Raw genomic sequence first — 15,465 nt, 5'->3', positions numbered from 1 at the left:
TGTAATTATGTGAAAACTTAAACTTAACTTCCACTCTATATTTCAGAGGAAAACAGTACATATATACATGTAGTTAACACTTCCTTTAAAGAATAGATTACAATAGGACAGTAGATTTTTTTTTTAACAAAATGTGCTCGTTAAAGACTTAAGAGCATATAAAGTAGTCAGTGAAGCACCATGTGGGCCAGCTACAGTACTAAAATGCTACTGACGCATTCACACATCCACAATTTCAAAAGTTATTATTGGTACTGTTTAGCTTCTAATACCAAGTAAGTAAAGTACTAAGTAATTTGAAGCAGTACTTTAAAGGTCCAGTATATGGGGTTTAGGGGGATCTAGAAAAGGAATATGAGCCTTTTACGTCTACACAGGGGACGGGTCCTCTTCCACGTAGTCTACCAAGCGGGCCTTTCGTGTTTTACGCGTTTTTAGTGGCCACCGTAGGAGAGAGTAAAGCGAGGGATGTTCAGTTGGTTGCAATCTACAAACACACTGCCACACTGTAAATTTTAAAAACGACCGATTACCCAAGAATTACCAGGTAAAGTAGATAATTACAGTGTAGATGCCACAACATCCTACACACTGGACCTTTAAATGGCATTAGATTGATTGCTACTTTTCTACATGACTGATCCGTACCTCTGCCACTACAGAACAAATCAACAGCGAGTGATATTAATGAAGATATTCACACGGACAGCTCATCTTTACAGGACAGAACTGTATAGACTACATAAAACACAGCACAGAACAGGATACACAAAGAAAAATGTGCTACGCAGAACCATTTAATCTCAGCAAATATCAGCACAGGGCAGCAGAGACAGCACTATTTTCACAAAGCATCCTTTATTTTGGCCCAGACACCATATCAGCCATTAGTAGTTCACAAATGGGAATAGACTTATTTAGCATCTGCACTAGTTGATGCCATTTGGCAGTGGTGTCGTTGCGTCTGTCTAGGTAGTTACACTGTGATTTACTGAGATGTAGTTAAACCTTCTTTTAGACAGCCTTGAATATTGAGCACACCAAGATAAATAGCCAAGCAAAAAGCCATTGTGAACACAAAAGCACGTTGTCAAAAAAGGAAATCGTTAGTCTTAGCATAGTAATTTTCATTCTGAGTGAACATTTCAGCCAGCGTGCCTATTGTCTCACACTGAAAAAGCACTTACTCTTGTTTCCTCACTTAACATGCTGACACACATACACACACACATACACACACACACAGACCATGCAGCCTACTGAACAAACATTATTCACTCTAACTAGGAGAGGCTGAGATCCATGGCCACCTTGACATTTTGTGACAGTAATGGTGTGTTTTCATCATCGCTGATGATGTGGCGGCAATTGACCCTTGCTGGCATTTATAAACTAGGTAGTTCTGCCCAAGCACTTTGATTGGCCAAAGCCTTGTTTCACATGTGCTGCTATGCCGACTGCTGTGATGACCAGGGAGCTGGTTTTCTTCTGTTTCTCATTTTTACTGTATAAATGCACGTATTGTAAGGGAAAATGTTTCAATCAGCACAGACGCTTGTTAGCGCTGCATAAAAGCCACAATACCTTCAGCAGCCATTACATCGATGTCGCATCCCGCTGTCTTCACCTTTAATCTAGAAATCCTTCCTATGTGTCGGAGCTACACAGCATTTTATTTCCGAGCAACACAGCAGGCGATACGCCAACTCCTCCTTGCTCCTGTCTACTCGCCATCAAACTACGGATGGAACTAACTAAATCCACTCTTTCTGTCCACTAATAAGCTCCCAGCTCCCATACTCCATGTGGGAAATGAGCTTTAACAAGAAACCCGGCTATTAATGGACAAGCACAGTTAAAGGACACTCTTTCCAACTCGCAGTCCAATTCATCTGAAACAAGAGAAGACATATACGCTATGTGTAAATGGAAATTTATTGCTGGTAATAGGCTAATAGGCTCCCTTGAAATGGGTTTTTTTGCACTCAGTTCTTTCTTGTGTAACAAGTGCAAAAACCAGGTCCAAGCACTCACTTTATTTCAAGAGTTTATGTTCAAGTAATTACCGAAAATACACAATATTGATCATTAAAAAACATGACATTTTACACAAAAACAAAAACAAGTCTGTGCGGTGGCATTAAGACAAAGTTAATTGTCCATCGATTGAGTGAGAGAGTAATTTAGCAAGGGAAAGAATGCCAGAAAATACCAGAATACATTTAAATCACAAAGATACTAGCTCCATGTCTTTGATTTTGGATCCAAGAGTAAACATGTCTGGAAATAAAACTTACACAGTGCAGCTGTCCAAGATTACAAGTCGAGGATTTGGTGTGCTTTTCTCCTGTTCTGAGCGAGTGTGCGTCTTTGTGTCAGTTTTTTGTATGTGTGTGTCTGTGTGTACACTAATCAGCCCACTGCGCTGTAGCAATTCCGAGCTGTGAAAAGGTCAAACGGTGACCTTTCTCTGTGATTCTGGGCTGAAATGAGACATGATGTGAGCCGCACGGAGCGGATTACACGCACACACATACACACAATTGCAAGCACACGCCAGATTAGGACGTCATTGTGGTTTTGACCCCTGTTTTTTGACCCTGCATCACTCGGAGAAATCCAAGCTGAAAAGTTCTTTATTTTGTTCTTCCGGCGCTCTTCGCAGTTCCTTTCCCCCCACTCCACTCCCATTAACCCTAGCCAGAGGACATCCTCCAGTTGATGGAACCATTCCAGCTGCCTTTGACATAGAATTTGCTCTGCAACCGACCGCTATTAGCTGGTTTTGTAACAAATCGAAGCGAAAATGCCGTCTTTCTTTTGAGTCTATTGCACTGCTGTGACCTCATCTGATTGCAAAGAGCGAAGCCGGCTAAAAAGACATTTCAAAGACATCAAGGCTGATACGAAAAAATACAAAAAATATTTAATATCACATCAATGAAGAAGTAGGCTTTGGAAAAAAAATAAATGTGGGTGGTTTGTTGGTGGTTTTTGAGTGCTGACAACGCCAGATATTTTTAAATTGATGGTTGTGTGTTGTAATTCTCAAAACCACTCTGATATATACTTCAACTTAATAGGTTGAGGAGTTTTTTTGACCTCATATACTATTCAGTTTGATATTTGTATGTTTGCATGTCACTTCCCACCAAATGCTGTTGAATCAATAAACTCAATAATCAATAAAATTGCAATAAAAATGATTTCTGCTTTGTGGAAAAAAAAAAATTAAGCTCATAGGTTAGGAATCTAGAAGTATATATTTGGAAGACAGTCTAAATATCAGGACCCTAATGTTTTTGGTCTGATTGTTGGCTTCAATTACAGCGCAAGACAAATCACTTAAAAAGAGAAAATCCGTGCCCTTTCTTCCTCTCCCCTGGCCGTATTACAGTTGACACAAAACAGATGAAGAGCATGATATTTTGTTACTGTCTTAATACTTTCTGCCTCATAAAAACGGAAATGAGAGAGCTGTAATTTCAAGAATTTTGGAGATGATTTTTTATAGTATGTTTGCTTTATTGGGTAGTATACACTGGAGTGTGACAGGGGAGACTGAGGGGGGTAGAGAGGAAGGAGGTGAAAGGCAACCTTGGCCCGCTGCCAGACTTAAACTCATAATGTTGTGAGAGGAACATGCTGCTGGCTTTGATCGGGACCCTCTATTTAATTTTTCACCAAGAAACAGTGTGTTAAATTTATGTTCAGAGAGTCATTACATGTAACAGAATACATCTTTGCAATGTTTTCGCATAAAATAAACTGTATGGTGAGTATGCCCCTGAGTGGGTGTATAGTAGAGTTGTTGGAATTTGACTGCTGGTCTTTGAAGAAGGAAGTCATTCCCTGTGACATTTACTCCCAGCACAATAAAACCCTCCTATCCACTCTCTTGTGTGAAACTGATCCCACCGGTCATTTCCTCTATTGGCCTTTAACTATTTCCTCTTCCTGTCAGAGAGTAGGCTCTGGGGAGCGGCGCTGTGGCATAGAGGAGCTCTCAGCTGATTGGAGGAGACAAGCTCACTTTACAGGGACCTATACGGCAGGAGGCTGAGTCAGTGGTTGTAGATGCTGCTTAGTGATGTTCATGAGTATTGCCTGAGTGATATGCAGTTTTTTGGAGGGCTGATACAAATACCAATATTAGGGAGAAAAAGATTCTGATATCGATATATATTTAAGATTTGAGACTGGAGTGAGTTGCTGTCATCCTGTGAAAAGCATGTATCTTCAATATGTCAGGGTTTCTAAAGCGAAAAAAAAAATAAAGATAGTCCAGTTTTCAGCTGTGTGACAATGTCTTTTACTGAGCTGAGTTGAATTTTTAATTTAAAAATGATTTTTTTTTTGTCATTATGCCCATTCTATGTAAAGCGGCCGCAATACCAGAATTTAAAACTTCGATACAATACTCAAAACCTCTTTTGATACCACATCAAATGGAGAAAAAAAAGTTGTGTGCCCACATGAAAGGATTTATTTTTCAAAAAAAATCCCTGAACACATACCAAACACATTTATCTGTCATACTTTGGGTTGAAAACCTTATTGTAGATCTGTTTTTTTTTATAGCTTTGGTACTGGCGATGCTATTGAATGCAGATTTTTGAATCATTTTAACATGAGGTGTTGACACTTCTGCAACCCTACTATTCTCAACACTAAGCGGACCATCGGGTGCTCCTACACTAACATATCGTCTGGGTCCTTTACTTTCCACTAGTAGCACTGTGCCATTTCCTATTTCCTGTCTGTCACCCCCTCACCCCCAACCGACTGCAGCAGCAGGCCCTTTCTCCCACCCTCCCCCACCCCCGCTTTTAATCACACCAGGTTAATTAAAAGGCCGTCGAGCCTTTCTGCGGCCTGCCCCCCCTGGCTTTATTACCCCCTCGCTGTATACTTGCTCTGCTGCCTCGATCACTGTGCCTGCCCCCCAATGCACACACACATACACACACACACACTCTCTCACACGGAAATGGGAGCTCACCTCGGCGACAAGGTGGAGGGACAGGAAGGGAAGTTGAGGGGACAAGGAGGAAATGAGAGGCAGGAAGGAGTGTGTGTGAAGAGAGAGTGAATGAGATGTGGCGGTGAGAGTGGAGGAGAATGATTGTGTGTGTGTGTGTGTGTATGTGTGCGTGTGTAGGGGGCACTGTGTGTGGGTGGGTGGGTGGGGCGCCCAAAGTTCAATGTCATTAATTGGTCACCATTTGAATATTAAGTGAAGAACTCTGTTAATTAACAGGATAATAAAAGTGCTGCTGGCTGGGAAGGGGGTGGACAGGAAGAGGGAGGGAGCGAGGGATGGAGGGAGGACAGGCTGTGGAAATGGAGGGCATATGGCGAGAGAGAGAGGAGGAGGTAGAGGGAGAGAGAGTGAGGCTGGGTGCCGGGTGATAAGAGGGAGAGAGAGACGTCCGTGGGTAAAGGTCTGGCAGTGGTAATTTGCGGAGAGCCGCGTTAATTGTCATAACCTTTTAAATGGCAGAGTTTATCGGAGTCCTCTAAATGTCCCCGCGTATCGCCACGGCAACCCTGGGCCTGCCGCACTCCGATTGGCCGCAGCTGACGAGCACTTAAGCTTGATGAGTTTTCAGGCAAAAACTAAATGATAAAATTGAAAAAATATATATATATATACTGTATATGCCAGCAAGGTTTTGTGTCTGTGAGCATGTGTGTGTGATAGTGTGTCCGCCTGTGTTTGAGACAATGTTTTTAATTTAGTGTGTTTTTTACCTCTTGCGTTGACTGACACTCGCTAATTGCTCGACTAGAATCCGCCACTGTTTTTTTTTTCTTCTTTTTTTCCCCCTTTTTTGATTTATGTTTGTTTTTGTACAGCCGAGCCGCAATTCAAATGCAAATGAACGAGGACGGGAGAGGTGTTTTTGGAACGGTTAGGACAATCATAATGGCTCGGGAAAAAAAGGGGCCCGGTAGTTAGCGGCACAGCACCCTAGGGGCCTCATTTAGCTGCCATTTGTTAGGAAATGCCGCTACATTTGTTCCTGGATACAGACTTCACAGACAGAGAGAAAGAGAAAACACCACCAGGAAAAAAAAAAAAACATGTCACAGTCAAAGTCGAGTTCGCCAACACACTGCTATTGTTCCGCCGTGCTTCAGCAAAAGTCATGTGGGTGTACACCAGTTTGGGTGGATGTCCTCTTTAACAGCGAGCCAAAGCAATTGAAGTGAATGGGCGGATGGGGGTGGTGGTGACTTGCGAAGAGTGTGTGAAGTGAAGATGGTACAAAGACTGGCTCCTATTTGATTAGCCTGTGTAGAGTAATGGGAATGAAAGCCCTGGCTACGGCATCTGCGGCTAACACTGCTAGCTACATCTGACATCATCCCTTGTATGTGCGCACGGCCTGCACACGCACCAGTGTGTGTCTGCACGTGTGCATGTGCATTTCTGTTTACATAGGCAAGAATGAATGCTTGCTTTTGGCTGCGTGTGTGTGTGCACCGGCTGTGTGTGTGTGTGTGTCCTGTGTCAGAGCTTTGGTCCTCTCTTGTAGTCTCTTTGTGCTAAAGGTCAGGGGGATTGCTGAGATAGAATCCAATCTGAAGGACACGGCACTAGAACAGGCCCTGCTACAAATGGACCCATTAAGATAGGCTGGACACACACATACACACACACTCAGGGACACAGAGCTCACGGATATATAGGCATACACACACAGGCATCCTCGCGTCCAAGTATGCACATACAACAGCCGTTTCCATTCTAATGGTCACCTTTGCCGTGATGATAATAATAGGCTGTACCCTGGAATAAATGCCTGTCATTTGCATTGAGTCCAACCAACACACCGCTTTTTAAAGGCCGTTGCAGGAGACGGTTGTGGGTCTGCTCTATAATATATTTCTGACATAATCAGAATGTAACTGCGAATGTTTTCCAAATATTCAAAAATGGATCAAGAGATTTAAGAGTCAAGAAAACATGGAAGACAAGCAAATCATAACCAAATGTTGATTTGTCACATTTCTCAGAGCGCGGTGCAGCTCGCTCTCACTGCTGATTGTTGCTTCAATTATAGTTCAGTCAGTCTGATTGGTGGGAGTGTGTGCGCATATCTGCAAGTCTGAACCAGCCGTTTGTGTGTGTGTGTGTGTGTGTGTGTGTGTGTGTGTGTGTGTGTGTGTGTGTGTGTGTGTGTGCGTGTGTGTGTGTAAATCAATGCAGGATGTTGAATATGGATGCTTCCCTCCTCCGCCTCTGTCTGATATGTAGAGGCTGTATCTTACATGTCTGTTAGCGTGGCGGATACAAACATAGTTGAGATACAGCAGAAACACGGAAACACACCTCCTCACTTCACACCACTGTCTGACCCTTCAATCACAGTATCTCTCTCTGTATGAGTGGGTGTGTGTATGTGCTTCTTAAGGTCTTTCCCAGTGGACACCGGAGGCTCCTAGTCCTCGGGGTACTGTGGCAGGGGGTGCGCTGGGGTTCATGGCGCGTGTGTGTGCATGCGTGTGTGTATGGTGAGGCGGTGTGTTAGGAGTGCGGGGGGGTTATGGGCCTCTCTCCTAAAGACACGCAATTAAGCTTAATTTTTAATGAATATTAATGGCATTAGCGTCAGATTTTGTGGAGATGTGCATCTGCCAAGGTGCAGGGGAAAACGGGGGGATGACTAATTCATTTGGTAGTCATGAGGAGAGCGGCTGGAGACAGGGAGGGATGGATGGAGGAGGAGAGAGGGGTGGAGGCAGTCTCGATGAGGAAGATGGAGAGGGTGATGGGGAAGAGGATAGAGTGTGAGAGAAAGCAAGAGACTAAAGGTGCAATATGTAAGAATTTTAGCTGAGAATGTTAGATGACACAACTAAAATTATCAAATTTTAGGACAGCTTTGTATTGTGTTGCAGAGCTATCTACTGAAGCTAGCATGCTAACCAGCTAGCCCCGGTGCTTCCCAGTCCAAAGCTCCTGCGCTAGTGGTTTAAACACCAACACTTCCCCCACTAGCTGCACAGCTAACTGAGCTACCTAGCTAATGGTAAGTACAGTTTGCAGCAGTTAGCAGTAACTCTAGTGATATACTGCTTCCTATTCTTTTTTAGATATGAATTTGACAGGTGGCCAATTCTTACATACTGTGCCTTTAATGGGGAGAGGGTATGGACAGAAAGGAAAAAGAGGAGAGAAAAGGAGGTGGTGTGATGCGACAGATGTTGGGCCAAAAATAAAAGCAAATATAATTAAGATAACACAAAATAGATGTGAGTAGAAGATGCTGAGAAATGTAGTAAAGCAAGAGCCAACATGTGACGAAAACACCTACATCTGCACACAAAGCCTATAAAAGCAAGATAGCCCTGAGCAAACAATGGCGGTGGAAAAAAGGATTTAAAAGCAAGCATGTTAACATTTTTGAAAAGTGTAGTTTAAAGTAATCCACATCTTTTTCATGCTGTTCTCTACAAAAACGAGATCGAGGCAGACGTCAGCCAAAATCATCTTAACGTAATGGCTGTGAATTTCGCTCTCGCTGCTTTCTGTTGTGTGAGGTGGGGTGGCATCAAATGTGCTTTGCTCGCTGTCATGCCCGTTCCGTTTCTTGTTTTCCGAGGCGATGAAACTCACACCGGCAAAGCAACATTTCCCCTTGTTGCTCCCTGCTTGAAAAAACAGCGCTAGAAAGTGTGCAGTGCAAACCAGGCAAAAAAGAGCTGGGACAATGTTCTTTAATTAGGTGTGAGCGGGAAAAGAAAGAAAGTGTCAAATTGTGTGTCACAGTTTGAATCAGTGTTTGAGGCGGCGTTGTGGCCTAGATTTCTCTTAAACTGAAGGGCTAAAACGCGAGCTCTAGGATCTGACCTTTGACCCTTTCCAAGAAATTAAGAAAGTCTGCCATCACACTGACACAGTACAAAAGATGAAATTACAAGACTACTTTTGAAAGCAGGTACCTGCAAGTCTCACATCCCAAGCAATCGCCGTGTTTTTCTGCTTTTCCGAACATTTCCCACTTCCCGGTCGACTCCCGCTCCTGAGTGGCTGGGATTAACATGGTGCCGCAATATTGATTTACGTCCGCATAAAGCCTCTCCGGCTCTATATATTACACCACATTCAGCAGTCATCTATTCAATCAAATCTAATATTACACTGCCTCTCCACACAGCTGTCTAATAGCATTTAACTCACAGTTTGATTCCTGCATTCCCTCATGTACTTCAAACGCTTGCCTTCAATATCCTTCATTCGTTTCTACTATGCCAAGATGAAGTCTTTTGAAAAGCACGGAGGATGAATGAGCGTGTCTCTGTGTGTGTGCGCGTATGTGTGTGTGTGCGCGCGTGTGTGTGTGAAGACAGGATTAGCTGTGGCCTAAGGCTTAAGGTATGGAGTGGAGTGTATTTTAGAAGCTTCTAAATTAGCTGGGAAATGGGATTTTGAGACAATGGACTGGAAAAAACTCAAATGAAAGGATGCACTCGCAGCACTCCTTCATTTGCCTCTGATGTTCTCTCGTTCTCGCTTTTTCTAGTCTTTTTTCACTTTTTTCTTCCCCTGTCTTCATCTTCTCTCTCCATCATTGTGCTTTCCTGGCTCTTCTTTTTCTCCTCCTCTATCTCTTTCTGCATCTCGCCCTCTGTATCTCTCTCCCAGCATCTCTTTCTTTCTGCCCTCCCTCCTCCCAGAGCCTGTTTCCCTCTCTCTCTCACCCTCTCTGTCCATATTACAGTTGACAGTGATGATGTAAGAACGTGAGTGTAAACAGTAGTATGAGGCTAACCTCACTTTGACCCACTTAAAACGGAAATCCCCTGGAGTACACACACACACATACACACACACGCACGCACGCATGCACGCACTACAGACTCATATGCCTGAGTAAATATTGGACTTGGGTCAGCAGCTTCTCTTCTGTTCTCATTTCACTGTCTGAGCAGCTATCTGTCCATGTGTGCATTTTGGTCTGTGAACTGAACTGTGCACGTGTCACTGTGTCCACTGCTCAGAAAGCTGCCTCTCCTTTATTTACCTGTGGAGGTGTATTTGTGTGTAACGCTGGTTTCTGCTTCAAACGAATCACTTCCGACCGATGTAATAAAAGCCTGACGTTTGGCGTGCATCCAGGCGCCCATTGATAAACACGGGGGCTGTGCACACAAACACAGGGCTTGCCCAGGGCCCTGACGAGGAAACTAGCATGGCTTTGTTTTTAAAATAGCGCCTCCGTTCTTCACTGCACTCCTGTTGTTAAGTGTCTCTCTGCACCCACCCACTTATGGGATGATATGTGATCCAGCGATTGAACCACATCTGGGTGAACAGGGTTTCCCCTCTGGCTTTTAGACGTGGTTAAGGGGATGTCGCTGGTTTTTAGGTTTGAGGCTATGAAAGGAATAAGGAAGCTATTGTGGCAAGATTATGGTTTGAGGTTCCATTTATTTGGTCCATTTTCATGATGATTATTATTTGAATAACCATGAAAAAGTAGTTGAGCTTTATTTATTTATATTCGATGGTATGAATGAGAAAATAAACATAATAATGTGCAGTTGAAGATAATATTGATTAACACAGCAATAAATGTGTGATTTTCATTTTATTTTCTTCTAAATAAGAACCTGTGTATGTTTAGTGTTACTTCATTGTGCACTGGTAGAATTTTTATTCCAGGGTTCATACAGGTACTGGAAATCCTTGAATATTAATTTGTGGTTTTCAAGGTTTGAAAACTGCTTGAAACTGCTTGAAGTTGTAGGCCTAACTGCCTTACTTTCATAATGAATGGCTTTATATGGGCTCAGCCAGGTTATATAGGGTGCTAAGTCTACACAGTAACACAATTTGCAACGTGAAACTTTTTTTATTTTCCGTCAGAATGCTATTACAAAACATAATTTTGCTGACATGCCTTTATTCTCTATCTATTAGCTAAGAAAACTGAAATTGTGGTAATAGTTCATCCTAAGTTAGGGAGAGAGCTCAAGAAGAAGATTTGGAACATATTCAAGGATCTAATGCTAGACTAGAGACTAGACTAGAGACTAGGGACTGCAGGACCAGATTTAGGACCACGGCTATAGGGACCCATGGCTTTACAGTAAATCAGTGGTTGAAGCATGACACTAACAAAGCAAGAGTTATGGATTCATCTTATGTTGAGGGTAGTACTTTCCACCACATGCCTACAAAAATGGAATGATTGGCATTTTAGGAAACATAAAGATATTTAAAATGTTCTATATTTTTAGAATTGGTGCTTCAGTGATTTAATTGGCTAATAATTGAAATGTGGACATGAAGGGAGCACTCTAGGGCATTTAAGGTCATTACATTACCTTTTCTTAATAATGGATGAATGAATACATTAACTTCTTGGCTCTGCGTGAGTGTGTGTGCACTGCTGCTAATGCAGCATGCAAACTGTGTGCATAGAGTAACTTTACAGCTACATATAGAGGGTGCATAAAACCTAATATCAGATTTCATAAAGAATGTAAAAAAAAGTACAGAAATGGTATCACTCAGCCCCGGATGCACAAATTACGACCCATTTAATGCTCTAATAATAGATCCATTTCACATGATACATCTCTTGCTGTGAAGGATAATCTTCGGCTATAAAATTATATCACCCAGCTGACAGGGATATTGCCCACCTACTACAGTATAATCACACAACAGATAAGAAATCAAACTGTGGGGAAAAATGGATTTTGATAGTAAAAACCTGAACATACCCTTTATGTGTCTGTGTGTGTGAGACATAAACGTGTGGCTGCGCGTACGTATGTTGTGTGTGCAAGCACTCGCGTGTGATCTCTCGCCGCGTCTCGCCGATCAGTTATCACTAATCCTTCCACTCAGAGCTCTTTAACAAGTTGCTATTGTGCTGCAGACGCTTAACATGATGGAGGAACGACCTCCATGGTGAATGAAAGGAAGAGGGAGAGGGAAGGAGGGAGAGATATAGAGGGAGGGAGAGGGAGAGGGCAACACCTCCGACAATGGGGAGAAAATTGGTTTACACTAGATAGGCTTGTGATTACAGAGGGAACGAAAATGACTTAGATTGAACAATAGGACTGAGCGTGCGTACTGGTGTGTATTTGTATGTGTGTGTGTACGTTTCAAGGATTAGTGGGTGGTTAGGCCGGGATTTGGTTGAAATGAATTGGCGGGTACGGTGCGCTGATGGGTGCGCATTTGGATGTTTTTCAGTCTGCATGTACTGTATAAGAGTGTGCGTGTGTGTTTGTGTTCCCTTGTGCGACGTGGCTCTTTGTGTTGTGACTTGATCTAACTGAGAATCAGAGTGTTTATTGCAGCCCTATAAACCTGAGACCCTCTCAACAGTCCATCCCATTCCCTTAATCTCCGTCGCACACATTTAGACAATTTTCATCATAACAGAAGAGTGTTGTTGCCTGCGTCGTTACATAACTAGCGTCTAGCAGGAATAGCAATGATTTTAAAGGAGACCTATTATGCTTTTCCAGTTTATTACTTTGCTTCAGTGGGTTATATAGGTTCTTGCTGATGTAAAAGGTCTTGGAAGTTAAAAAGCTAAAAGTCTGCGCTAACGGGAGCTCCTCTCTCCCACCGAAGACGCTGCTCCTGAAACGCCTCATCAGTAGTCCCGCCTTTAATTCCGTGACTTTCTGACATCACGCTATGTCACCATGTCATACATTTGCATAATTTATGCCTATATTCACGGTCAAAGTGAAGCTAAATGGAAGCTGAAAACACAACAGAGCCAACCTGAGGCATCGTTAGCGGTGCTGGCTCAAGCGCGTGTGAGCTGACCAATCAGAGCAGACTGGAAATTCAGGTGGTGGGGCCTTAAAGAGACAGGAACTAAAACAGAGTGTCTCAAACAGAGGGGAAATCAGCGCTGCAGCTGTGGACAGTATGAGAAGACAGACTCGTTTTTTGAGCATTGAAGTATGTAAACCTATTCTAGCAGTAACCTGAAATAAAATTATTATATGTCTCCTTACTCCAAGGATACTGCACTTTTGAATCCATGCCATGACCAATATTTGCAAGAAAAATAATCCAAAAATCAAAACAATTTGATTTTTCTTATGTACATATACATAAACACACATTCTTTTAGCAAGAATGCTTTAAATTTGTACATCAAAGACTTATGGAAAGTATATTCTGGAGGCAGTTAAACCATGAACTTATTATTCATAGACAGAGGACACAGTAATGTCAGTGTTTTGAAATTACCTCGAGCACATTTTACTGCATTAAACCCTGTAATTTCCTTTTTTTTTTTTTTTGCCCCTTACTGCCAAAACAAATGATTTACAGCATTAGTGATTTCCTAATTTATATCCTCTTCAGAGCTCTAAATAATAGGCGGTATACCGTAAAATAAATCATTTGAATTTATCGATTATAGAGCTAAATGGCTCTCTGTGGTACTTTCTAGGAGGCCCAGCAGGAGACCTACGGCACCAGGGGTCCTGCCCCAGGGAACTCTGGGAAGGCCAACAATGAGGATGGCGTCTCCCATGACCGCCCGTCCAGTCTGCCGGTGAGTGACTGACAGTTCTGCACAAAGTATCACTGATCGACACATACAGCATTACACAATAGGGAAAAGGCTCTGCTGTAGCTCACAGTCGAACATTCAGTTGTAAGCACGACCCGCCTCTTTGGCTCTCCCTCATGGGAGACGCTGATTTGACTGCTTATATCAGAGCTTACGTCTGTATTTTGACTGCCGTCCACGCCGAAGGCAAAAAGGCCACGTGCGTGAACCCGCGGCCTAGGCATCATGCACTCACTCACACGTACACCCACATGCACAAGAAAGCATATGCACGGACACAGACATTCTCGCTAATGCACGCACACACTCAAACCCACACGCGTTTGGCATTTAGGCGAGCTAAAAAATCGTTAAGCAGGTTGACTGGAGGAGTAATTGAGGAATGCTGAGGCCAGGCTGATCTGTGAGCGGAGAGAGATGTGGGCTGCTCCACTTCTTTTGGCTAAACTAATCGCTTTTTACTCGCTAGATATCATTTCTCCCCTCACAGCTCCTCAGCACTTTCAAGAATAGAATAAATAGGCATTTGCAAATGGTGGCAAATATTGGCACTGCTTGAGGTGTGTGCCGTTTAATTTACCAGATACTTTGGAACAGCCTCGGGAGTGGAGGAATAAACTGCAAGAAAAGCTAAATTAAGTGTATGAACTGAAATTAAGCCATAATATTTTCCATAAACTGATAGGTTTAAAGCCTGTGTTCGCTGGTCGTTCCTCTGTCTTTCAACACGCACAGACACTTCCTTCTGCTTTTCTTCTGATTTATCTGTCAGTTTTCTAAGTGAGTCTTTCTCTCTCTCATGCACACACACACACACACACACACACACAGAGTCACACACTCTTTCTGTGACTTTTTTCTTCCATAACATACTAGTAGTATGTCATCTGCTTTATCTTGGCATTTCTCCCTTTTCTCTGTAATTTTCATTCTTCCACACTCCGTACCCCCCTTCTCTTTTCCTGTGTCTTTCCTTCTAAAGTAGCATCATAAAAGCGTTTTTTTTCCCCCCTCGTGCTATAATTGAGAACTGGCCTTGATGTATCAGTGTGTGAATCCGGAGCTAGAGAGCAAGGCGAGGCGAGGAGCCACTGCAGTCGCGGGGGCCGATTTATTTGAACCACAACCACTATCACCCCACGTTCCCTCGCCACTTTAATCCTGGCGTTTTACCCCTTGGGTTCTCCGTGTGTTTTCACATCCCATCCAAAGCGCGTGGCTCGCCGAGATCCTAATCGGCGGCAAGTTTTGATGAGAGAGAGACACAGAGAGGGAGAGATGGATAGATAGAAGGGGGAGAGAATGAGAGAGAAATCGCTCTGCGTTCGCCAGGCTCTTCCAGCAAGCTGTCACGGCAGAGATGTAACCGTTTTTTTTTCCTCCTCTCCCCCTCTCTCTTTCTCACTCTCTCGCCGGCGTTTGATGTCAGATCTAAAGCTGCTGTCATCTTTTTTTCCCCCCTTTCTCTCTGTCAGGAGGGAGGGAGCGCGGGTCGGCGAAAGTGTCATGTTGTTGTTTTGGGACGAGTCTGCTGTGCTATGTGATGTGGCGGGATTTTTGAAGGGAGACCAAAGGGAAAAAGTGCTTTAGTAACTTATAACAAATGCAAGTCACAGTTGCCCCTTGGGTCTGTTAAAATGTAATGTAATGGAGACAGAGCATATCTTGTATTCCTTATCGTTGATCACTTAAATGCTCCAATTAGAAAAACACAAAGCGAGTGCTCAGGACTAGCTTGTTAGCACTGACCATCTATCTACATTTCCATGTAGCTTTGGGACTAATTTTAATGTTCATGCGACACAAAGCATGATGGTCACAGTGGTTCCCAGTACAATGAATGGATAAATAAGTGGTGTTTTCCTTGTATACGTTTCAGTTTTAGCATCTAATC

At 43.1% G+C, this 15,465-nt stretch overlaps 1 protein-coding gene across 1 annotated transcript in view; it reads left to right on the top strand.

Annotated features, from left to right (window-relative positions):
• LOC141010716 (AT-rich interactive domain-containing protein 1B-like) overlaps window positions 1-15,465 on the top strand; it is a 182,916-nt gene that overhangs the window by 48,146 nt on the left and 119,305 nt on the right. The window contains exon 4 of the mRNA XM_073483804.1: window positions 13,449-13,553. Coding sequence (XP_073339905.1) covers window positions 13,449-13,553 — 105 coding nt within the window. The remainder of the gene's footprint in view (window positions 1-13,448; window positions 13,554-15,465) is intronic.

This window comes from Pagrus major, chromosome 16 (assembly GCF_040436345.1).
Source record: "Pagrus major chromosome 16, Pma_NU_1.0".
Lineage (NCBI taxonomy): Eukaryota > Metazoa > Chordata > Actinopteri > Spariformes > Sparidae > Pagrus > Pagrus major.
Note: the sequence above shows the minus strand (reverse complement) of the source record. Positions and strands in the feature narration are given on the sequence as shown.